General features: G+C 34.1%; 1 protein-coding gene across 1 annotated transcript; it reads left to right on the top strand.

Annotated features, from left to right (window-relative positions):
* The first annotated feature begins 1,940 nt into the window (after positions 1-1,940).
* On the top strand, positions 1,941-26,027 carry LOC126770756 (meiosis regulator and mRNA stability factor 1). Its single transcript, XM_050490299.1, has 17 exons — positions 1,941-2,304; positions 2,444-2,604; positions 2,685-2,828; positions 3,404-3,564; positions 3,644-3,761; positions 4,957-5,141; positions 18,642-18,801; positions 19,213-19,360; positions 19,756-19,934; positions 20,083-20,666; positions 20,774-20,949; positions 21,127-21,262; positions 21,464-21,569; positions 21,649-22,675; positions 22,836-23,011; positions 23,348-23,447; positions 23,727-26,027. The coding sequence occupies exons 1-17, from the start codon at positions 2,178-2,180 to the stop codon at positions 23,762-23,764; spliced, it is 3,726 nt and encodes a 1,241-aa protein (XP_050346256.1). The 5' UTR covers positions 1,941-2,177; the 3' UTR covers positions 23,765-26,027.
* The last annotated feature ends 431 nt before the right edge of the window (positions 26,028-26,458 follow it).

Below are 26,458 nucleotides of genomic sequence, written 5' to 3'. Positions count from 1 at the left end.
CATTTATTGGCTCATTTCTTTCTTAGGAACAATGGCAGTCGCTTCATATCTTGGTTGATGCGGAATGTTGGCAGTTACAATATTTTGCGGGATCAAAACGAAAAAAATTGTGCAACGACCTTTTCTTCTTTTTTTAGTGTACTGCTGATTTCAACTGTAATTACAAATTATTTCAAATATATTATATTTTCAAATATATATACTGGTGGTAGGGCTTTGTGCAAGCTCGTCTGGGTAGGTACCACCCACTCATCAGATATTCTACCGCAAAACAGCAATACTTGATATTGCCAATGTAATTACAGGCACAAGGGACATAAAATCTTAGTTCCCAAGGTTGGTGGCGCATTGGCTATAAGCGATGGTTGACATTTCTTACAATGCCAATGTCTAAGAGCGTTGGTGACCACTTACCATCAGGTGGCCCATATGCTCGTCCGCCTTCCTATTCAAAAAAAAAAATATTGTTGCGATTTTGTATAATATTATTGTATTTTGTAATCATTATCTTGTTGTACGATAATGTACAATAATTTTAAGGGCCCTGGTACGATAACTGACTGGCTTTAGATTGTGAACCCTGGTTAGAAATTAGAATACGGTACGTAAAACGTCTCGTGCTTGCTAGAAAGTGTGTATAAGCTTGGGTTTATATATATTTTATATTTTCAGCTTACTTAACGAGATTATTAATCTTTTTTTATTGCTTCATTACTAATATTATTAATAATATGAGCTTGACTCAAGTTTTCCAATTTAAATACCTTGGACATATACTAACCACCAGTCTCAAAGATGATAATTACATTGAAAGGGAGAGGAGAGCATTGTCAATAAAAGCTAATATGATTGTCAGAAGATTTGCGCTTGCTTCAAGGGCTGTAAAAAATACATTATTCCGCGCTTACTGTACCTCTTTTTATACTTGTAGTTTGTGGGCTAATTATACATTAAAATCATACAATGCTCTTCGTGTCCAGTACAATAACGCCTTTAGATTGCTGATGGGTTTGCCTCGCTTCTGTAGTGCTTTAGGGATGTTCGCTTTATTGAATATAGGCTGTTTTTAGTTTAGCATTAATGCGAAAAAAGTGTGCATCATTGGTTCACAGGTGCGGGCCCACTCAAACAAAATTCTAATCATGGTAGCTAACAGACTAGACTGTATTTTTATAAATCGCTGTTGTAAAGTTTCGGCTGGACCAGTAAATTGTATAAGTAGTAGACAGTATTGTTTTTTATTTTTATTTTTTTTGTAATTTTGTATATGAGTCTTGTTACTTGAATAAATAAATTATTATTATTATTACATACGTCCAAGCAGTTGCAACAGAAGAAGAGTTTAAAGTTAACTGTATTCTCTTCCTCAAGACACAACACGACAAGCGTCACGGCTGCAATTGTAAATTGAAATATTTTTTGAACCACAACCACCGACATATATCACACTTGTGAGCTTAGTCCAAACTCGAACTCGATAGATATGGACTTGAATTTGAACACGCTATAACACTCTCCCGTGCCAAAGGAAATTAAGCGCACGGGTAATCTAATAATAATAATAATATCTACTCTAACTATGGCCATATCCTGTTACTAGCCTAGGCTCCTTCTGGTGGACGTTAATGACCTGGCCCCCCTATTTCCATTGTAGCCACATTTATACCAAATAGCTCGAAACTACCTTACGCCGTTTGAAATCACCTCACTCGGACGTTGGTTCAATCTTACGCGTTTCCTGAGGAGGTAAGTTCGTTCTTCCGAGGTCCAAGCGAGTCGTCGAGGCTCAGAATCTTGCTATGAAAATATTTTTAATTTTACGACTTTTTCCTAAAATAAGGAGGAGCAAAATATTTTAGAGTATGGTAAGTCGGGATCTTCGCAGTTGATGGTTGATTGACCGTGTGTTTTGTAATGAGAATGACATAGTCTGTGGAAAGTGGAAATGGCGTAGCGAAGTGTAAATTTGTTTTTACATTTTGTATATAGTTGTTTTATTAGACGCAAATCCATACGATTTAAGCAACTTATGTAGTATTTTAAGTATTTATCTTATTTTTCGTGTTTCGTTTACGTGTTGTTATTTAGGGCTCAAATAGCCTACTTTTGGTTAAGGCTTTGTTCACATCTATGAATAATAATAAATTTTGTGATAAAATATTACTTCGACGAGTACAATGAGCTTAATCAAGGGTACGGAAAGAAATCTCATGGAAGCAAGAAGTCATTCTGTTCAAGGTTTAGCTAGTAATGTGTCAAGCCCTGCAATGAAAATACCATTACCCCCTCGTTTATGGATTACAGGTCTGTATTATTATGCAACGAACATATGTATCGTATGTGGTGCATTGATTTGCAATCTATTATCTCGGCCACCAATCGACGCTCTGTTTTTGTGTGCTATATATTCTTATGTGATAAGAGTATATCATGTTCTTATTAGATATTGAAGATGAATCGTCTGACGAAATGAATGGTAGCTCAAGAGATGACGGAGTTTTTCCGGTAGAAAGAGCGAGAGTTCGATCACGTTTTCGACATCACAAACAGCGAACAGCTGTTTCAGTGCCAGTTGGAATTTTCTGGGATATTGAAAACTGTCAGGTAAACAATATAACATTGAAACATATTTGATTATATATATTTTTTATCACAAAATGACTGTACCTGAAATATTAACATAGGTGCCTCGGGGCTGTTCCGCAATTGATGTGGTCGCAGCAATTCGAGCAAAATTTCTTACTGGGCGACGTGAAGCAGACTTTGTAGTCGTATGTGATGTGAGAAAAGAAACTCCAAATCGCCTGCAAGAACTTAATGATGCTCAAGTAAATATTTTAATTCATGTCTTTATTATATATATAATGATATATTATTATTTAAATAATCCTAAGATAAGCAAGTAGGGCACCTAAAAGTTGTATGAAACATTATATATAGTCTATTTGCACAGCACTGCCATTTATAGAATCTCACGTTTCCTTCAATAACAATAACAATAACATTGGCTCAATAAACATAGATTCAGGAAATATATATCTTATCATAGAATTACCATGTAAGGAGAACACCACAAATAGAAAATTATGTGTGTTGATGTTTACATAGTGGACAGTATTATAAATAATGTCTGTATGAATTTGTTAAATACAAAGGCCTCCCCCATGGATTTCCATGTTGGCCGGTCTTGCGCTGCCCGCATCCAACGGCTTATAAAATATAATTCAAAGATGCTCAACTTAAATTATAAATTGATCTTAAAAATTGGTAGGTCTGAGACTTAAGAAAATTAAATTATTTAATTTTTTTCTAATATTATAATAGCTTTCCAATATTTTATTATAAAAAATTGATAAAATTTTGTCTTCGATTGTAAAGAAACTCTTTCTTTTTCATTCATTAGGTTAGTTTAATTCATGTTTGTGGGACACAAAAGAATGCTGCCGATGAAAAGTTAAGGCAATGTATGAGGAGATTCGGGGAGCTACATACTGCTCCCGCAGCTTTATTGTTGATCTCAGGGGATATAAATTTTGCAGCAGATTTGTGTGATTTTAGGCATAGGTTCGTATTTGACATGATTATTTGTGCTGTATTGTATAAAAATGGTTTCTGTACCCTAATTTTGTCTGTTGTTAATCAGGAAAAATATGGAGGTTATATTGGTACATAAACAGAACACTTCATCGGCCTTAATTGCTTGTGCCTCCTCTCATTATTGTTACAATGATCTTACCGCACATCTTCCCAGGAATCCTAAGGTATTGTAAAGATTTACTGCAAGTTTTTAATTATGCCTATTTCAATGGAAGAATTAAAGATAAACAAAGCTAACATTTACATATTATATTTGCTTTGCTAATAGATCTGCTATATTATGTAATACAAACAGTTCTTGATTTGTATATGTTTATTGATAATGCAACACTATTTGACTTAACTGGTTATATCCACTTTAGTTTTACTTTCAAGTTTTGATAATAACTTTGCCGACATTCAAGATAATACATAATGAAAATCATAGGCATATTCAAGTAAACAATTTAGTAAATATATATATATTATATATATATATATATATATATATATATATATATATATATATATATATATATATATATATATATATATATATATATATTCTTTTGTTTTTTGCCCTGAATGAACACCATCAAATCTCATTATAAGATAGTAAAAAATAGAGCAAAATGATAAAATATCAACAAAAAATAATTAACCTATATTTTAATAGAAAACAATAATAAACAACAACAGTTATCAGTTACTAGTTGCTTAATATTTGAAAACACTTAAGTGCTTCAAATTGCTTTTTGAAAGAGCCATAGTAATAATTACTAATGTAATATTAGGTTTACAATTTTCATGTATACATTGATATTTATCTACTCAGTCATGTCACTGAGGCATTTTAGTATAAAATTTTGTACCGTTGACAAAATAAAAAAATTTGTGCTTGTGTGAATTTTATAGAAAGTGCTAGCAATTGATGCTTGCGTATAATACATAAATATGTAGGAAATATTTTTTCACAATGTAACAAAAACATTTTGATTAAATAAGTATAGAAAATTATGTGACAGATCAAATAAGTTATGTTCATATTTGATTATTTTAAGCTATACGACATAGAAATTAAAGCATAAAGAACTTATTATGATTCTGTAGTGTACCAATGTCATATATATATAATATTACTAGCGCTTTACCCGAGCCTTCGCTCACGTCATAATAGAGACTTGCTTATTACCAATTGGAATAGCTCTCTTAAAAAAATGAATTTTTATACAAACTTTCATCTTCTTTATACTTCTTTCTTTAAAATCCTTCCTTAATGCTAAATTAATGTGTAAAAGGAACACATATAACACAGTAATTTTTTTATACTTGAATTTCTGAACTTTATAACTAGTGTACTATGGTGTGTTATCATAAAAGGTGAGTCAAACGGAAGAAGAAGAGCCAACATGTGAAATGGAAGTAGCGAATTTACCAATGGATCAGCCACCAGAACGGGTGTCGAGGCGTCTCCGACGACTGGCCGACAATTGTGGAGGGAAGGTTCTCCGTGTCACTGCTTCTACAGCTATGCTCAAATTCCCTACACCTGACCATGCTTCGAGGTGAGTTGATATTATTCAATAAATGTTCTAATTATTTATTAATTATTGGTTTTTGCGATAGAAATTAAGTATGCATTTCTTAGTGCCATAGACATTGCCACTTGAAAAAAATATTAACCATCTGTGGAACTAAGATGTTATGACCCTTGGTCATAGAGTTACATTGGCTTACTCACCCTTTAAAACGGAACACAATAATACTAGGTATCGCTCTTTGGCGGTAGAATATGCGATGGTTGACAACCTACCAAGATGAGCTTGTAAAAAGCCCTACCACCAGTAATTCGAAGCGATTTTAAATTGAGATAAAATTTAAATAGGGTTAAAAAAATTACCTTTGATAAGCAAACGTATTATTAATAATTATATCAGTGTTATTATTTATGAAATTATACTAAAAAAAAATCGAGCGTGTAACCTGGGAATGAATGTCTAAATTATTTAAAATAAAACAATGAAGTTGAAAAAAATTTGATCGCTTTGTTCCCTTCGGTTTTTGGAGTGGCAGTAATTGAGGATAAAAATAAATTTCTATCGCAATCTTTGAAGAAACTTCTAAAGATTTTGGATTGCTAAAGGAAGCATTATAAAAAATATAACTTTATTAGGAAATGGCGACTGCGAAATCTACACTCTATAATATACTAGCTACCAATCTTGGCTTCGCAAGGATTGAATAAATGTCCCCATAAAAAGTTTGTATTGAAACACAAAACACAAAGAAACAAAAAAGGTTTTTTTGTGTGCTAGAAACCTTCCCGAACGTAGGCATAATAACTCGCCAAAGTTTCATAAAAATCGGATGAATGTATTAGGAACGCATAGAGGATAAACATACACACATTAATTTTTATTTATTAAGAAATACCTAAAATTTAAAAGCGAGATGTACAATTTAAATAACAAAGGACGCGAAAATATCAAAAACAATTTTCATGGGTATATAAGCGCTGATTGGCGTTTATAAATGTGGTAATTATTATTTATATACCATTAAATGAAATGCAATTATTTTGAAAGAAAACGTCGGCCATAGGGCACTGAAAATATCGCCCGCTGATCAAAAATCGGGTCCCTTGCAGAAATGTTCCAATAACTTATTAATGTATCTGTGGGTTAATTTCTGCACAACACGGTCCAATTGAAGTGTCCAAGTAATTTAATGTAATAACATAATTTTGTACATCATATATATTATATTAATATTTATTCATTCGAATAATGTAATGTTAAATAGTGAAAGTGAGCCGAGATTCGTAAAGGAGGACAACGCAAATTTGAATCATTCGTCATACGCTTGAAGCGTTAACGGGGATTTTTTTTTATTTTGGACAAATTATAAATTTAAAACTGATATTAATACATTATTTATATTACAGTAACAGCCTGTTAATGTCCCACTGCTGGGCTGAGGCCTCCTCTCCCTTTTTGAGGAAAAGGTTTTAGAGCTTATTCCACCACGCTGCTCCAATGCGGGTTGGTAGAATACACATGTGACATAATTTCAATGAAATTAGACACATGCAGGTTTCCTCACGATGTTTTCCTTCACCGTCAAGCACGAGATGAATTTTAATCACAAATTAAGCAAATGAAAATTCAGTGGTGCTTACCCGGGTTTGAACCCACGATCATCGTTTAAGATTCACGCGTTCTAACCACTAGGCCATATTTATATACAGAAATATAATTTCATTAAACTTTATTTGCAATATCGATTCTAAAACTTAAAAGTCAAGATCCTCAGCACGATCATTAGATACAGGGAGGGTATGTGCTAAATACTCTTATATTTTAATTTCGTATTCAATTAAATATTGTCGTGTACTTATTAATAAACTAATATAATAAAACAAATAAAGCTTAGTTCATTAGTTAGCAGGTCACAAGGTTTGTTTGTTTTTGTTATTTAGGGTAATAGCGTAGTACTGAAAAGTTTGAGATTTTTTAAGTTGTTAAAGATAAATTATTTTTGAAGAGGACAAAGAAAAAACGTTGAATTAATGTTTCTATGATTTGTAAGCAAGTTATAAATTTAAATGTAAACATTTCGCAAATTACGATAAACTATTCTAAAGTTTTTCGATTGTCAGTAGTTTTGACTTTTTAAACCTATGTCGTCTTCATGTTTAATTGAATCCAAAAATATTTATTACAATGTAATATATGTATATTATATTTCAATTATATATTTGTTTGGATGGATCTATTGATAAAAAAAATGGTATATATATATAAAAGTGTCTGACTGCTTGAAATATCAATGCACAACTCAAACTATTGGAGCTACATAGTACAATGAAAATTTGCATACGGGTTCCTTTTAAACAGTAGTTCAAAACTAAGGAAGGACTTTAAAAAATTAAACCAAATTAATAAAGTATGTATGAAATTCGTTCATTTTTGAAGAAAGAGTTATAACGCGAACGAAGCCGCGAAGCGGGTTAAATGCTAGTTTTATTATAATATCGTAATAACCTTCAGTTGATAAGGTTTTTTATTCTAGCAGGAAATTTCCTGTGAAGGTTTAAGTAGATGTCATCTATGTATGCATTCGAGTTCAGGGTCACCAGCTAGAAATATTGTCTCGATAAATATGTAGGTATATAAACAGTAACAAATACGTGTCTTATGTAACGTTCGGTACATTTTGAAAACATAATGCCGTGTGTACGATACGTTATAAGGTTTTCATATTCGTGTATTATTATTATTTTTAAAACGAAAAAAGTTTTTTTTTTTTTCGTATTAAACAATTGTACATGATTATTTTATTGTATTTGTTTAATGTTTGTTATGATTGCATTGTACGTGATAAATAGATCGTCGATTCACATTTAACGTGAAAAATATTACGCAAAAGTATATACAATAATTTATCATAGCTTAGATTGTTCTGGAAATTAGTGATTGTAAATTTGAATAGTTATATACTTTTAAGATTAGAAAGGAAAAACGCAATCGATAATAATGACGATGTCCAACTGACCGATTTCGGTCATGGCGGCCAATCTCAACATTAACCAACTGCACAGGACATATTATTGTGCACAAGTGTGTACAGCGAACACCTCCATTCCCTAACTCATAATCTGACACGGCTGGAAAGAGTTCAGGCGTAGGACCAACGGCTTTACTAGGCATTTTCGAGTTTACTAAGCCTACCGAGGCACGGGAGTAAAATTAGGGGAGTAACTAGCATTCAAAACGCTTCAACACAAAAGTTCATACCATTCGCGATGTAAGCGACTAAAACTAACTGACTTCAGATGGGCTACGTGATGGTTAATCGGCATCAACGCCCATAGATATTGGCGCTGTATGAAATATTAAACATTCCATACTCGCCACAACCTTGGAAACTAAGATGTTATGTCTTGTAGTTACTCTGGCACAATAGTATTACATCTTATAATTCGTTACATTATAAATATTGTTTTTACCATTTATTTCTTTAAATTTTTTCATCTTTTTTTGATAAATAAAATATAATTTAAGGAAAGAAAAATAACAATGTGGCTTATTTAATCATTCAATTTTAAATCAATTTCGTTACGTTTGAGATGCAAGTACAAGTATTCATTTATCAAATATGAATTGAAACAAAACTATAATTTTTAATGACACGTCACATTCTTAGAGAACGAGGTCAGTGAACTCTAGTGGAATCGATCAGCTGACTTTAAAACGATCATCTGAGGGTAGATGTAACTTATGAGTTAATTGATAATGCAGCGACCATATACTCGTCAATTTGATTGTATATAACAGAAAACAATTTGCAAATATTACATTTTATTGAAGTTTAATGTAATTTCGCTTGTATACAGCTAAGGAATATCACAAAAAACCTAACGTACTAAAAATAAAACAAAATAATAACCCGCTAAAAATAGAAAATCGTTAATGGGTGACTTGCCCGTTTTATAACGAAACTCGACCTTTAGCGGTCGAAATGTTTACTTAATATTTGAATTTCGAACGAAGTTTAAAATTACAATGCCTCATATAAATTTTAAAACACAATCTGCCTGAAGTTTTTGTTTGAATTTATCCTCGTTTTTTATTGTTGCAATATTTTGAGAGATCGATGATTTTTTATAGGAATAAAAAAAGCATGACTATTTAAAAATTATGTATTTGTTTTTTCTGGTTTTCTGCGAAATCAACTAATAATAAGAAAATTTTATAGTGTTTATTGATTAATTTGTTTTTTCAGCAGTTATACATAACATATATCCAACACATACTTTACTTCTACTATCAATTTACATTATAATATATTATTATAGTTTTAGGCAGGCTAGGCTATTTATAATATCTTCATACATATATGGTACATATATTGAGATATAGTTTATTAATTATAATTATTATTATCAACGTAGTTGCAGAGGAAAATATTGAACCCAGGACCAATCAGGCACAAGGACATATTCAGATTATATTTTATATAGAATAGGAAGGCGGACGAGCATATGGGCCACCTGATGATAAGTGGTCACATAAACATTGGCATTGTAAGAAATGTTAACCATCGCTTACATCACCAATGTGCCACCAACCTTGGGAACAAAGATGTTATGTCCCTTGTGCCTGCAATTACACTGGCTCACTCACCCTTCAAACCGGAACACAACAATACCAAATACTGCTGTTTTGCGGTAGAATATCTGATGTGTGGGTGTTACCTACCCAGACGAGCTTGCACAAAGCTCTACCACCAGTAATTCGAAGTAATCATTTGGTTTATGGTTAAAAACATTGAAAGAATAAGCTACAAATGTACTTCAATTACTGATTTATCACTCACATTTAGTATAATAAATAATATTTATGTACTTGTCTCAAGACTTCAAGTCGATACGGTTGTTTTAAAGAGATCGATAGTTAGAGATAATAATACCTCGCCTTCTTATCTTCATAAGTTCCATTATAGGAATGTTATTTTTATATAAACAAAATGCACCGTTAACGTAGTAACAGTAACAGGCTGTTAATGTCCCACTGCTGGGCTAAGGCCTCCTCTCCATTTTGAGGAGAAAGTTTGGAGCTTATTCCAGCACGCTGCTCCAATGCGAGTTGGTAGAATACACATGTGGCAGAATTTTAATGAAATTAGACACATGCAGGTTTCCTCACGATGTTTTCCTTCACCGTCAAGCACGAGATGAATTATAAACACAAATTAAGCACATGAATATTCAGTGGTGCTTGCCCGGGTTCGAACCCACGATCATCGGTTAATATACCGTTAACGTACGCGATATGAACAGTTTTCGGAGTAGTTCCCATGCGTTTACCTAGATATCTTATATCTAGGTAAACGCATGGGAAAGTTAAAGTTATTGTACGGGCGGATAGATCGTTCGGCCTAATACAATATTCTATTATATCATTTGCTTATATATTGTTTCTTAAGAAATGATCATAGGGTAAAACTGTTGTTTTATACGTGTGAAGCCAATTCCTTATCTAGGCTATTATAACACACGTAAGCGTGTATTATGTATTACGTTTTACGCTCATAGTATAATATTTGAATATGTAACTATAATAAGTATTATATATATTTATTTCGATAGAAGTTTTTGGCCTCGAACCGGAAAAATCTAACACGAAATTGATATAAGGTATGATTTCATTTCGTAAGTATAGACGTTGCATTATATTCCGTTAATAATATATTTTATATTTACCCACATAAATGTATTCATTTAATACATGAATGAAACTAAAACTAGATCGGCCATTGCAACGTCAGGCACAAGCGAGAACACATTTATAAAGTTTTGTTTTAAATATATTCGTATTATTTATTGTGTAGCTTTGAAAGCATTTAATGAAGTCGCCATAAAACAAGCATAAGATGCTACTCACGGGGTAAGTAATTTAAATTATATTTGCGAAATGTGTTACGTAAGGATTGAAAAAATTCAATTCTTAGCTCTAAAGCGCTGCAACGATTTAATGAACAATATAATATTGTCCACTTAAATGAAACTATAATTAAGAAAGATTATTATTTAAATGCAACGTTTTATTAGTAGCACGTTGTGGTTTTTGTTTTAATAAAATTAAATTAACTTGCATAGAAAACTACTATTTTTTGTCATATGTAGGCGGGTAGCAATTTTTATACAATAATCGTTAGCTTACTTAAACAGCAGGCCTAGACTAATACGTCGTAACGGCATAACGATTGTCAATTTCGTACGTTAAAGAGTCCGAAGTGTTTGGAAATGGTATATATGAATTCGATTTAACACGTGTTCAGTAGTTACAATAATTATGTATTGAATTGAATGAATTTGACGAAAGTAAAGTTCGATCGCTTCGACAAATTGTCGGAGGCACTTCATCTAGTCGTCTTGATTTCTATACGCTATAGAGGAAGTAGTTGATCGTGCTTAAACTTAACTCGATTAATTATTTCATTAATTTATATTTCACTAGCACCTCGACCGGGTTTCTCACATGTAGCACTAAATGTAAAGGAGTGCGAACTTTTCATAAGAACTGTTTAATTGAAACAATTTAATTATCTATGCATTATTTTATTTCGATTTATCGATACAGAGCGAATATTTTTTTTTAAATAGGTCCACCTAGGACGTGCTTATTAGCCACCTGATTAGAAATGGTCACCACCGCCCATAGACATAGACAACATAATAAATATTAACCATACGTTGCAAATGCTTCATCAACCTTGGGAACTAAGATGTTATATCCCTCGTGTCCGTAGTAACACTGGCTCACGTACCTTTCGGAGTCGGAACACAACAATACTATATATTGCGGTTTTGCAGTATAATATCGGATAAGTGGGTGGTATCTATTTAGACGGGTTTTGCACTTTTTATTTCAAATATTTAATATTGGTAAGGCAATAATAAATATTTGAAATAAAAAAGTACTAAGAGGGGAACAACTTAATTATACAAATTATTAATATGCATATTATTTTACTTTACTTTAATAGACTAAAAATTGCTTCTACGTTTCCGCGTATTATTGTCAAATATCATAACTGTTAGCTAATTTGCACTAACAATAGCAATTTTCGTAAATAACAAAGGTAGGTACAACGATAGAAGAAGCTTTCATAGATGAGAATATTAAGCGAAGTATTAGTGTATTACTGTTCATTTAAAGTGTATTTTCATGTGCTTAATTTGTGTTCATATTTCATCTCGTGCACGGCGGTGAAGGAAAACATCGTGCCATGATATCTTGTTTGTATCTACCACTCCGCATTCTAGCAGCGTTGTGGAATAAGTTCCAAGCCATTTCAAAAAGAATGAAGGTATTGGGACATTGGGAAATTTATAGGTTTTTTAAATCAGTTTTCCTCGTTTTTAATAAATAGTCGAACACTTATTTTAATTTTTCTTCAAATAAAGTTGTTCAATTCTGCATGCAATCAAATGATTATTTCTATATTTGGTTTATAACTTTGATAAAGATATGACTATTTATCGTTCAATACATATCTACATATATAAATTTCTTTACATCATAAGACGCACTAAAAAAACCTTTTTATCTATTCCAATGAAAAAAATATAAAATCGAACGTAGTCCGTTATGTTTTCACGGTTAAACCACTGAACCGATTTTAATGAAATTTAGTATTAAGGACCAAGGACGCAATAAAGGAATAATATATAAGTATATAATTTTTATATCTAACAGCTGGAGGGATTCAACTAACCGCGAGCGAAAGCTAGTATACGTGGAGCGAATGTAGTAGTTGATATATTCGCTCATGCATGCCATCATCTAGCAAAACAAGTTAATTGCATCTCATACAATGTGAAGATACTAACTACAGTCTTCGCACTTTCGATTGAAACGTCATCATCGTCAAAAACGAATCTGTTAATCAGCTAATCTCTGATTCGTTTGTAGTGATCCTTACGTTTAATGTTTGAGATGTTTTTTTTTAATATTCAGGTTGCAGATGCGTAAAGGCTGGTCATTCATTACATATATTTTAAAATCACCATTCTCGGTCAAGTGTATGGTTAAATAAAAACAGTAACTACTGAGTTTTTTGCCGGTTCTTCTCGATAGAATCCTCATTCCGTACCGGTGGTAGCTCTAGACGATTCAAAGGCACTTGTAGAAGTCTATTGCAATAAAATATTTTGATTTGATTTTTTTGAATGTGTGTGTGTGTGATTTCGTAATGTCTTAGTCTACCACTGTGTTTGTCAGATACTGAGTGATATGTAAATTTTGTATATCGTCCATACGTATACGGCTTAAAGAAGATTTTCAAAAGTATGAAAGCATGTATTTGACGAGCCGGTTGGCGTGGTTGATCGATGTTTGCCTTTCACGCCGAAGGTTGTGGGTTCGATTCCCACCCAGGACAGACATTTGTGTGCATGAACATGTCTGTTTGTCCTGAGTCTGGATGTAATTATCTATACATATAAGCATGTATTTACAAAAGAAAAATAGTGTATGTAGTATATCAGTTGTCTGGTTTCCATAGACAAGCTCTGTATAAGCTTAATTTGGGATCGGATGGCCGTGTGTGAAAAATGTCCAGGATATTATTAAATATATTGTAAAATAAAATACTGTAGTATTTTCATCGTGTGGGGCGTGTTTTGTGTGCACGTAACTGACAGCTGGCAGCTGGCACGCAAGACACCCTCCGCGCTCCTCTCCTCCCCGCAGGGCAAAAATCAAATAGATCGTGATCTCCAAAACCTGAGTTTTACATACTTGCACTTACAAGTATGCTATTATTCTTATATTTTATTCTATTCTGATATACAATCGCACATATGTAGTAGGTAGCTTTATATTAAAATTAAAATTGTAAAATGAGAAATTGCTTTTGAGTCTTCTTGAATAAAGTTTATTTTGACTGAATAATAATATGTAGCATGGACTTTAATACATACTTAATTAGTGTGTAAAAAGTTAGTTAGAAATGTACAGCCCGGTCTTATAAACCTCTACTTTCAATTGTCAAATCAATAATAGCAGAAAGGGAGGAATCGGCGTTTGGCGAAACAGCCGCTTATAAGAAAGTCTAAATTTATTTTAACAGAATAGTGTGTACCACACAAAAATTTGGAATATATAATAGGATTTACCTGTAAATGATGTTTAGGGGGTGACTAAATTTGTCTTCTTCCTTTGAACATGTGGTATGTTAAAATATGTTTATAATTAAGGCCGAAATAACTTCTATTCGTATTCTGTTATTTGAGCACATTTAAGAAAAATATAATAATATCCAATTTTAAATGGTTATTTTTTGTTTTAATATTTTAAATAGTTTTTTTTTTCATCGAACAGTCGACGAAGCGTTGCTATTTTTTTTAATTATTTGTTTAACTTGAACGAATTGATAGTTACAGCTCGCTGAACTAAAGCTGAAGGCTATTTAGTGGTCACTGAACCATGTACACGATTAATTAATAATAATCCGTTAGTTTTGGAACTTCCTACTTAAAACTTGTTTTGTGTATTAATCTATTAGATACATATCGCCCACTTGCGACGATAGTGTGATATCTCAAAAACTTCGATTTTACAGGAAACGATTTTTAAACTTTCAAGCGATCCTATCTTTTTAAATATTGCACAGATCATGTAATACTGTAAGAGCGTGTTTTAAATCAACTAATGTTAAAACTATTCCTGCAAAAGTATCGTAAGTTTTCTAACAAAATAACGAAACTGTCACGTTTAAAAAAAAACAGAAAACTTATCACATTGTTCCTGAAATATGCAAAATTTACGGTGTGCTATAATTAAATAACACGTTGAAGATGATGAAATGATTTACTTGATGCTCGAGTTACTTATTAATAAAACATTGTTGTTGAAAATGTTTCTTTATTAATAAATCGGAAAGAACAATAAAAATAGTGGTATCTTATAGAAGTAGTAGTAAGTTTTACTTGACAATAATATATTTATGATGAGATTAACAACTTATGTAGATTTAAAAAATATATACAATAAGTCCCGTAAAAGAACCATATTTACCCACTCTTATTTTCAATTTTACATCATAAGTTTCATAAAAAAAATAACACCAATTAAACTTTGAATACAAACAGTAAACAGGCTTGTCTCCTTCCGAAATCTTCAGATATTTATTTAAAAAGGCATATGGCAATAAGCCGAGATGGCCTTGTGGTCAAAACACGTGAATCTTAACCGATGATCGTGGGTTCAAATCCAGGCCAGTACCACAGAATTTTCATAAGCTTACTTTGTGTTTATAATTCATCTCGTGCTTGACTGTGAAGAAAAACATCGTAAGGAAACCTGCATGTGTCTAATTTCACAAATGAAATTCTGCCACGTGTGTATTCCAACAACCTGCATTGGAGCAGCGTTGTCGAATTAGCTCCAAACCTTCTCAAAAAAGGAGAGGAGCCCTTAGCCCAGCAGTGGGACATTCACAGGCTGTTACTTTTATTGTTATGTGGCAATCTCATTTACACCTCAATGAGCCTGTGATTCGTCCCACACAAAACTTTCAACATGGGTGTTTTTAAAATTGTAGATTGTTAAATTCAGTACATTCAATTTCGATTTGTAATAAAAAACAAAAAAATCTCCTTTAGGGCACTGAAACAGGTCTGTTGCTGACGGCAACTACTATTACATCTTTCTTATCCTTCTCCTTCTCTATTCGGGTCAAACGTTTTTCTTCGAGATGTAAATAAATTTGTTTTAATTCTGTTTCTTCTACGAAACTATTTTTGTAAGCTTCGCAAAATTTGCAACTCTTTTTTCGGAACGAAGAAAGATATATTGAAGTCCTTTAAATATGCGACAAATCATAATACTATTAACTATAACAACGTTATTAGTCTTACATTGTTCCACATAATCTCTGTGAATATCTGAGATGGTTTTACTTTCATCGATGTAATTTTTCTTTGAATTAGACCGTATGTAGTGAGATACAATTTTAGGGATAGGATCAATAAAAGCTCTTGCTGCATTTTTCAGTGCATCATCTACGTGTGCATGATTAGATTTACATCCATGATTTTTTTTAAGTATTTACTGAGGTCTATTTAGACTTTTTGTTTCTTTATTTTTCTTTTTTAATGCAGTTCTATGGGCCGATTGTTTATAGCTAAAGTGTTGACAAAATAATATATTATTATTTTCTCTTTTTGAAGCTGGTGTGCCGCTCTCATTAACTCCTGACATAATTACCATTGCCTTTCAATATTTCCCAAATTGTCGTTTTACGTAAATTATATTGGCTTGGCATTTCTTTGCGAGTTGGCTTAAGTTTTCGTTTAGGCATATCTTTCTTGGTGTTAGATGATCGGTAGGACTTACCACTATTTTTTTCTTTTTCTTCTGGCAATTACTTTCCTGCCTTGGTCTTTCTTTCCTTTTTTTTAGGTGTTTAAGCATCCATTTCAATTATGCCAGGTTCGATTAAAAGTGGGGGTGTTTTCTATAATGGCGTTCAAAGTATATTTTCTGTGGTGGTGTATGATTCATCTATTGTATTATTTAGTATATTTTCATGTAAATCTGTTATATTTGATTCGCAGGCTGACCTTTCTTGATTTTGATTGGTTGCTTGCAAATTTGATTTAGTGCACCTTGCCGTTGAGATGTCGGTTAGTTCGTCTAAAGTAAATGTTAACTTTAGCTTTTTTTGCTACAACTTGGTAATCTGGGACTTTCACTGAGTCATCGCTGTCTGCAAAAATGCATAAACAGCAGGGCAGGTAATTTGTTCTATATTCGAGTTAAGTTATATTAAAGGTTCTACCAACTTTCATGGAACGATGATGACGAAAAACTACTCGAAGAACTGCTACTTGACGATAAACTTGTACTACGGGGGTTTTAAGTTTGAATTGTCTCTTAATTCTCTAAAAATGGAGGATAAACACAAGTAGAATATAATAGACAGGAACCTACATTTTCTTGAAACGTATACCTACCTTCTTACTACGTAATTATCTACATGGGCAGCTAATTCTGATGTATTGATGAAAACAATATCAATTTACTAACCAAATATTTTATTCACAGTAGCACATTTTATAGAGTCTATTTTATGCTGGGTCAGAATTTGGAATATCGGCTTCATTTTTTCTTTTTGCTAACTGTGCCATTAGTTTTGATCTCGACCCCATCTGCAAATAAAATACTAATAAAAAGTTATTGTTTAGCACATATAAAGTTATAAGTGTAAATAAATTCATAACCTAATTGGAAAGTATTCCGGAATAACAGCACATCAACAAATAACCCAAATCAATGTTATTATTCAAGTTACCACAATGTAATTTAGTATTTTTACAAGAAAAATGTGATATTCAGGACCAACCACATCATTTTTTTTCATATTTGTTTTTTTTAAATGATACATTACATTGTGGGAAAGTAAAAAAAGGATCAAAATTATACTTACCATTTAAAAAAAACGTGATAACTTTGATTATCAAGCTGTTTTCACGAAAACCGCAAGCACTTCATACTAGCACTAACAGGGGACAACTGAACTGTCACTTTCTTAAAGTCAACCAGAACGCCGAATGAGATAGTACTACACACAGTGATATTTGAGACTCTTTCTCTCATAGCTCCGTCATTTTTAGAGTAAAATATATCACGTTTTTACAGATAATAGATCGCGATACGGCGATTCCGAATTTCTATAAAACCAAAAATCGTTTTTTTTTTTTTAAATATCACATTGTTGTTGCAAATGGACGATATATATATATATATATTGTCAATATGAAAGTAAATATTATTTTATTATATTTTAACAACAAAAAGCTATGTAATTTATTTTAAGTCTATAAATCTATTCACTTTTGTGCCAATTTAGTACTGTAAGTACAGAATCTCGGGCTGGGCCAATAAAAAAAAAACAGATATTGCATCAAATAATAATGTGCGTACTTTATACATATTATCGTGCCTCGCATCGAATATGAGATTGATCGAGAGGAGAGTGCACTTGTGTTTGCGTACACACAAAAATGATTGCATATAAGTTCTATCTCGGCATATATTACTAAATTCGGCCTTAAATTAGGGTATAATAACAGGCAAAACCTTTGGTTGTGGGGTTTTGTGCAAGCTCGTGTGGGTAGGTACTACCCGCTCATCAGATATTCTACCGCAAAACAGCAGTAATTAGAATTGTTCTCTTCCGGTTTGATGGGTGCGTGAGCCAGTGCAACTAAAGGCACGAGGAACATATCTTAGTTCCTAGTATTGATAGCACATTGAAAATGTAAGTGTATTGATTAATATTTCTTACAATGTCTGTCTATGGACGGTGGTGACAACTTACCATAGGATGGCCCAATTGACCGTCCGCCTATCTATTCTATAAAAACAAATAACCTATTCCAGACAACGTTTAAAGGTTTTTAAGGAAAAATAAGATTTATTTAGACGGTTTTATTATATATAATTTTTTATGTTTATATATAGAATGTTTAATAATCTATGTATATATTCTAGAGCTTTAAAACGTATGGAAGGCGAGGATGTATTCGGACGAAAGATAAGCACCCGATATGCGAAAAGCGCATTCCAACCGACTTATTCGAGCGATGAGGGATATAGCACCGCGCCCGTGCAGCCGAGAGCGCAACCGCAATTTGTGCAGCCAGTAGCACAGGTCAGTTACGAGGTTATACACCTGTCTTTGTAGGTAGAATACATTTATATCATTATTAATAATCGAAATACCGACTCAACTACGTCATATCGTTACGATATATATTTATCAATAGTTCGACATGGTCGAAGAAGATGATTGTTCTTAGTGTTATCAAGGAGCGGACACGTAAGAATCATGTTGATGATGCGACTTCTAGGAGTTAAAAAATAGTTAATAATAATTATTATACGATGAAACCGTAATCTTCATTTAATAGGTAAAAAACTTATATTAGTAGTTTCTCTTGTTTATTCTCGAAGAAATTAAAAAATAGAAATTATTATGACTGACACTTTTTTTTTTGTCAAACGGAATGTTGCTTGTAGATTTCGCTTCGCTTGATTTTTTAAAATTTACTATGTATATTAGCATTCGTCAACCGCTCAACCGGAGAGGTCACGGTGCGTGTCGAGCGAGTGGGCGCTGGCGCTGCAGCAGCTGCCCGCTGCGACACCGCCGCCGCTGGACTTCTGTCCGCCGCCGGCGCCGCGCCCGCGCAAGATCAGGGGCACGCACGGTCAGCCACAGCTCCATACGATATTAGCTTACAAGTATACGCTACACATGTGACCTCGAACCGTTTCTTGGTTTAGCGCTGGATGGGTGGATACGTTTTACATTATGTATTGTTACTTTGTTTTAAAGAAACTGACGCGGCTTTAATTCTAAATGTAATATAACGGCATTATATATTTAAGACCGATTCCAAAAACACTAAGCGCTAAACAGTGACTTCTAAAATTTTGCATAACACTTTATTTCGCATGGTCGACATGGCTGGCAACTAACGGTATTAAGTGATGTTTTCCATAATATTTCTTAAAGTTCAAAGGTGGATGGTTAGCGCTTACCGTTTGGTAGCTCACTACTTGAAATATAACATAAAACATGATTTGTTCATAACAACACCAGGTACTGTGAACCTAGACCGGTCAGGCTGCTCGTCCAGCAACAGCGGCGACGATAGCCGGCGGGCCGCGTCCCCGTGGAACTCGTCCGCCAGCTTCAGCGAGCATAGCGAGGCTGAGCTGGAGACCACCGCCGAGCTTACCGTCTCCAACCTGCCGCCGTACGAACCGATCGTTTTACAGGTAGATTTTATCGTTATTTAATAAGATTAAAGCTATTTATATAATTTCTATTTGTTGTTGCCAAACATATTAAGCAAATACGTAGTTTAAGTTTTTTGATATTGTATGTATAGTATTTTTTTTAACAAAAATTTTTTTGTCTCCGCAGGAAATGCTAATGAAATTATTTAACCAGTACGTGCCCGTGGTCCGGGTTTCGATCTGGGCGGCGGGCGAGGGCCCGCTGGCGACGGTGGTGCTCCGCTCCGAGTGGGATGCGCGGTTGGCCATAGCGCGCGTGCACAAGCGCCGCCTCGACAACCAGTGGGCGGGCCGCCGCCTCGAGCTGTCGCTGGGCCGGCCCTCGCCCGCGCCCAACCTAGACGTGCTGAGGATCCGTCTGCGGGCCATTCTGCTCGACCAGAAGAACTACACGCTGCCACTGCTGCGTCTGCGGGACGCCTACGCCAGCCGACACTGCTGCGCGCTCACCACGTCCGATATTGCGAAGGTCAAGGACACGGTCATCATCCACGAGGGGTTCGGTCGCATGGTGCAGCTCGTCGACCACACGCCGGTGTCGAACACCGAGACCGAGGAGGCGCCCTGGAAGTGTCATATACACGCGCTTATGAACACCGGCCATGAAGATGGAAGCCGTATTTTGCAACCGGTCTTTATGGAAATAGCAGTTTTGGCAAAGAATACCCAGATTATACTGGAGAATCATGGAGGGATACTGCCGTTACTTAGGTAAACCTAGATTAGTTTCATTAACAAGTACCTATAATGTAATATTTTTCCAAAAATCAAGGTTCCATTATAATTAATTCCACTCTAAAATGAATTGTTTTTCACAGTTTCGTGGAGTGCTATGAGGCCGTGTTCCCTCCGCTTCTGGCAGATTCTCGGCGTGGTGTTGCGTTAGAGCTGCTTCTGCGCAGCATCCCTAATCTCGAGGTCAAGGATAGTCCATCACGCCATCTAACTTGGCGTATCGCCCGGGCTGATTCGCCGCCTTCTCTCAGTTATCTGAGTGAGTACTAAAAAAATCTAGCCTGAGGTCATTAAATGTTTCCATGTGGAAAACTATCATCCAAAATTATTTAATAACCTTGCTTTTGCAAAGTTAATGCATATTATTGGTATTTTAATAATGTCGTGATTATCAAGTATATGTTAATTACATTTCTTTGCTTGATCTTTCGTGCAGGCGAGACATCTCGCTCGAGCGGCGAACGTGATCGGCCTCGTACTGCACCGGCGCTGGAACCCATGCTAGCTTTGTTCGAGAGGGAGCTCATCGACCTGCTCCGTACCGCTCCGCGCTGCTCAATTCCGTTTAGCAAGTGAGTATAAATTCATATTATATTCGCTTTATATATGCTTATATACTTTTGGTTCTCAGTTTCACGTACTCGGTAAATACGTCACATAATATCGCGTCTGCATTAGGGCTTTCATATTTATCTGTAAGTACTATACATACATGATATATATATCTATACATACATAGACTATACATGATTTTAATTATTTTGCTTTTGCAGACTCATACCCGCATTTCACCATCATTTTGGTCGTCAATGCCGTGTCGCTGACTATGGATTCACAAAACTCCCAGATTTACTATCGGCCCTTGGCAACACTATCGTGGTTAGCTATAATATATATGTAAGAACATTTTGTCAAGACTTGGTAGAATTATTGTAAAATTTTAATTATACGCTTACAGGTTTTGGGATCTGGATCGTACCGCGTCATTACGATTTCCGCGGCAGCGCAAGGAAGACGCTGGACGTCGGATCTACTGAAAGTACTAAAGGCTCAACCCGGTCGGACGATCATGCTTCAAGACATTCCTGAACTGTATCAAGCTACTATCGGTCGTCCTTTCTCAACCGTCGACTATGGAGTCTGCACTATGGAAGAACTCATGGAAAGAGTAGTCCCCCAGAGCGTCATCATCGGCCACGATGGGACCGTGTCCCTGCCACGTCGAACCCCAACCCCCGAAGAGCGAGCGCGCACCGTCCAATTCGCAGTACAAGCTGTCGAACTGCTATGCTATACACCCAATTTACGAATGGAATTCTCCCGTTTCGTGCCAGCGTATCACGCACATTTCGGCCGGCAGCTCCGTGTCGCTCACTACGGTTGTGTTAAACTCGTGGAGTTATTCGAATTGATACCGGAAGCGGTGACCGTATACTGCGAGCCCTCCGGCGAACGTAGCGTGCGCTTGGCTACGAAAGCGGCGCGCGCAGTGATGACTCAGCGGCTCAGGACTCTAGTTCCCGTAGCGCTGACGGCGCTGCCGGCGCGTTACGCATCGCAGTTCGGAGCGCCTCCGCAGCCGGACATTTTGGACATGTCGTCGATCGAGGCGCTCGTATACGCCGCGGGGGGCTTCGTGGAAGGAGGGATCGTTCAGCTGACGGAGGATGCGTCGCATTGGGCGAGCGCCGCTCTTGCCGCCTGTGCTGTGCTGTCCGCAGACCGTAGCGTCGCTCGCGGCTCCACAGAGGAGTACTTCGTCACCGCTTTCCGCAGCCTGTGCGGCGCCGACCCGGACCTGAACAGCCTAACCGCATCCGGTGTTTTAGAAATATGCGAACGTCAAGTTTGCTTGACGGCAAATTGGCGCACCGTGTGGCGAATTGCCCAAATTCTATCCGATCGCTCGGGTCCGCTTCCTGTCATGGAAATCGTCATCGAGTATTCGAAACGCTATGGCCTGTCATTCCTTAATGCAGAGTTGGGTAAGTAAAGTTAAGCTATATAATAATTACAAATATTTCTGGTTTTAAATAAATATAATATTAAAAACAAATTAGACGATCGAAAAGTACTCGTAGAAATTGTCTCTTAAATATTGTCATAAAAGTCGATTATTTACTAATCCAAATACGATGTCCTCAGACTTAGACGCCGCAGTAAGTTTCCTTCGCCAGAACCGCGCTGTATTTATCGAAACTGATGGCGAAGGGTTATGGAAACTTGCTGCGGGAGTCACACTACCGCAACAACGTGACTTGGCTCCTGTTCGATGCGCTGTTGAAGATTATTCCGTGTATGATACACCGCCAGGACAGAAGGTAAGAATTGTCAATAAATTAAATACTTTATATCAAACTTTTATAAGTAAAATTACAATAATATTAAAGTTATAAAAACCCAATAAACAACAAAAATGATTTTCTTTTATAGTCTTTATCAGTTGTGAAATGTGAATATCTTTAATATCATAATATTAAATAAATGAAATGTGTACCCCGTGCCATAGTAAGTATTGCTGTTTGGCGTTAGAATATGTGATCTACCCAGATGGGCTTACACGAAACCCTGGTAGGGTTTTTAGGGCTATGTAATTATGATATTGTAACTTAGTACATTTTTTTTTTGTTTATCATAAAGATTAATCATTTTTTCAGGGTTCACGCGTCTTCGAATCACCAAATACAAATATTTGGTGTTCACCACCCGCGAGTGCTCTGCCAGTTCCTACGGCTTTACTGGGCCAGGATAATAAACGTAAGTTATAATCATTAATATTATGTAATTTTCTGCTACCTATTATAATAAACTATTGAATAAATCGACTAAATCTTGTTCCAATGCATTGATAGACATTATATGTATAGCAAGCAAGCTATATATATCATAGTTAAATGTACCCAAATTCTAAGTTTAGGTACATTTCTTGAGCAATTGCCTAGACTATGACATTGACAGTTGTAGCCGTCTTCAATTGCATTTTGAGATTATTCTTTCAATTTAGTTAATTATAACAAGAAATAATTTCTTCATCAGGTCGCACACGTTTGGCCGCTCAATTTGATGCAGCGTAAATATTCCCACCTCAGAAGCATTCCAAAATAATATTATATTGTAATAAAAATGCATGTGTTCCGATTCAAAGTAGTCAACACGGATCCGCAACGAATTTTATCTCCAGACTAAAATGAGAGTCCTAATAAATGTGATGTCTATAACAATAATGTTTTAGATGGCGTATATTTTTGTGTGTTTATTTAGGTTAAGAAAATCTTCTCGCGTTCGTAAAATGTTATCAAGTGCAAGAAATGTGCAAATTAAGATAGTTCTAGTGTGTAGAAAAAAAAAAAATATGGCGCTTAATGATTTGAATAGCTCTGCAATGATACATTTTATATTATACTTTCATTGTACTTATTAAATGAGGTTGGCTAAAATTTACGAATGTATCTTGAATTTTATCCAATCTTTTATTTTATCTTTTGACATTAAATGTGTGTAATATAATTTAAGAATCTGTTTCACTAGATTGTAGTCAGTATTATGTATTTATCTGACATATATGTTCATGTTTACAGTGAAATAATATCTAAGATAAATTATCTGCAATATTTAAAAATTCAATTAAAAATTGAATTTTATAAGCTTTGAAATTAAACAGGATTTTAAATCTTATTTTTAAGCATTTACAAAATTTCAATATATCTGTCTTGTGTTATTTATGTTAATATTATTTGGTCTTAGCTCTCTTACATATCATGCAGACTGTCTGAGCCTAATTAATGTTAATTCTGAAATAAATAGCGCTTATAACATTTTTCGAATGCTCTTCAAAGTACAATAATAATATCTTTAAAAATGTTAATTTTTAGAATTTTATCCTTTGATATTTGATCTCCAGTGATTGTACGAGTACATAACATAATGATACTTTAATTTGGCTTTATATGACTTAGTTTAAATCCATGTTGTGTAATTAATAAATAGAATCGTCAAAATGTCACTATCGAATTTATTATTTAAGAAGACAACATTTTTATTATTTGTATGTTTAATATTATATATTGCAATAAAACATTTATAAGACTTTATTTCAAAGAATTCTTACGATTACCCATCAAACTTACAATGTAAGAGTCAATTATAGAGGTTCAAATGTTTTATAAAAGTATTGTATAGCGAGTGATATTGCTTTGTAAGAATATGCTTGTGCCTGAAGTGCAATGATGGTTTTTTATTTTGGACATTTTATAGTACAATCCGTCGTTCCACATTAATAGCATTAAGTAAATATATTTTTATAAGAATTTGGATCATATATTTAGGATAATTTTAATATTATTTTTAATAACGGTCAATCTAAAAATTTGTTTCAAATGATTACCGTTGTTTTATTTAAGTAGTATTATTATATGACTAGAATCAAAAATTGTAAAAAAAACCGATAAGTATATTATTAAGGATTATAAGTTTTCTATCAACTAAGAGTTACAAATAATGTTAGTGTAAGTAAATGTGCAATCATTTATTTAGCTATCAAATTAATTGTGATATTTACGTACCAATAAATATATCACTTGAAAAATAAATGGAAGCATACGAAAATAATTTTTATGTATATTGTGTACATATCTTATTGATTGGTACAAAAATCAATAAGCACATTTATTTACAATGTTATCGTTACTTGAATCTTTGTATATTAGAATTAATGTGGAACAACGAAATTGATGCTTTACAATATGTTAATGATTATAAAATTAATAGTTATTTACATCAGCCTTATGTGAGCAGGCCCTTGCATATGTTTTCGAGTATATTTATTTAATGCAATTATATTTATTGTAACACTGCCAGTCTGCATTTCAAACGAAACACTAAATAAAACCACCAGTCCAATAATAATAATATCTATATTATAATTAAGACAAAACATATAATGTATTTCTGCTGCAGATTCTATTTAAGTAATTTTATCTTTGTGACTATATTAAAATTTATTCTTATTTCAAATGAAATTCGATTGTCACAATAGCCTTTATGTGAATTGAATTTCATGAGACTGTAGCAGATAAGTTAGATACTTTTAATTAATCCAATGTTGTTTTTACTTTCGTGACCAATAACAAAGTTTTAAATTTATAAGGGTAAGGTAGAATAAGGTTTCAAGTACAGTAAGTGAAGATGTTAGTATTATTTTCTACGTCTTCGTCGTTCTGTGATCTTTAATTTCTTGTTATAGTTTCCAACTAGTGAATCGGTGTAAGTACGGAAATTGTATCTCGTCATAATTGCATGAAATGAATGTAGTGTTGGAAAATAAATGTTATTTTTTGATATAGTCTTTTACTTAGTTAATTATATTGTAATCCCTGTGTCAGCTCAGCCCATAGAAGATATTACAGAAGAACCAGGCTTGTGACACTGAAAATTTTCTTATTCCAGCCTGCGAGTTGCGACTGAGAGATTCTTGATACTGTTGGTTTTTGAATTTGTAGCCTTATAAGGTAGCTTGACCAATAACGACAGTTAAAATGAATATTAGTAAACAGTTTATCTTATTCTTTAAATATATATCAAATGAAATAATTTAAAAGTATATTATTATTTTACATATTTTTTTACAAGTTTATGCGACCTGCTGACGCATAACCCAGGGGAGGTTATGCGCCACGATGCAGCTGATGGTTATTTTACAGCTCAGTATAATTTTAAATATTCATGAGAAAACTTTCAGCCGGCGTACTTATTTTTTTTCCGATTTCGCA

The sequence above is a fragment of the Nymphalis io genome, chromosome 9 (assembly GCF_905147045.1).
Source record: "Nymphalis io chromosome 9, ilAglIoxx1.1, whole genome shotgun sequence".
Classification (NCBI taxonomy): Eukaryota; Metazoa; Arthropoda; class Insecta; order Lepidoptera; family Nymphalidae; genus Nymphalis; species Nymphalis io.
The sequence above is the reverse complement of the archived record's forward strand: the minus strand, read 5'-3'. Positions and strand labels throughout refer to the sequence as shown.

Coding starts and splice junctions, on each gene's coding strand:
- LOC126770756 (XM_050490299.1), top strand. CDS start 2,178: ATGAGCTTAATCAAGGGTACGGAAAGAAATCTCATGGAAGCAAGAAGT. Junction 19,361..19,755: donor CAAGATCAGGGGCACGCACG/GTCAGCCACAGC, acceptor TAACAACACCAG/GTACTGTGAACCTAGACCGG. Junction 21,570..21,648: donor CCCTTGGCAACACTATCGTG/GTTAGCTATAAT, acceptor ATACGCTTACAG/GTTTTGGGATCTGGATCGTA.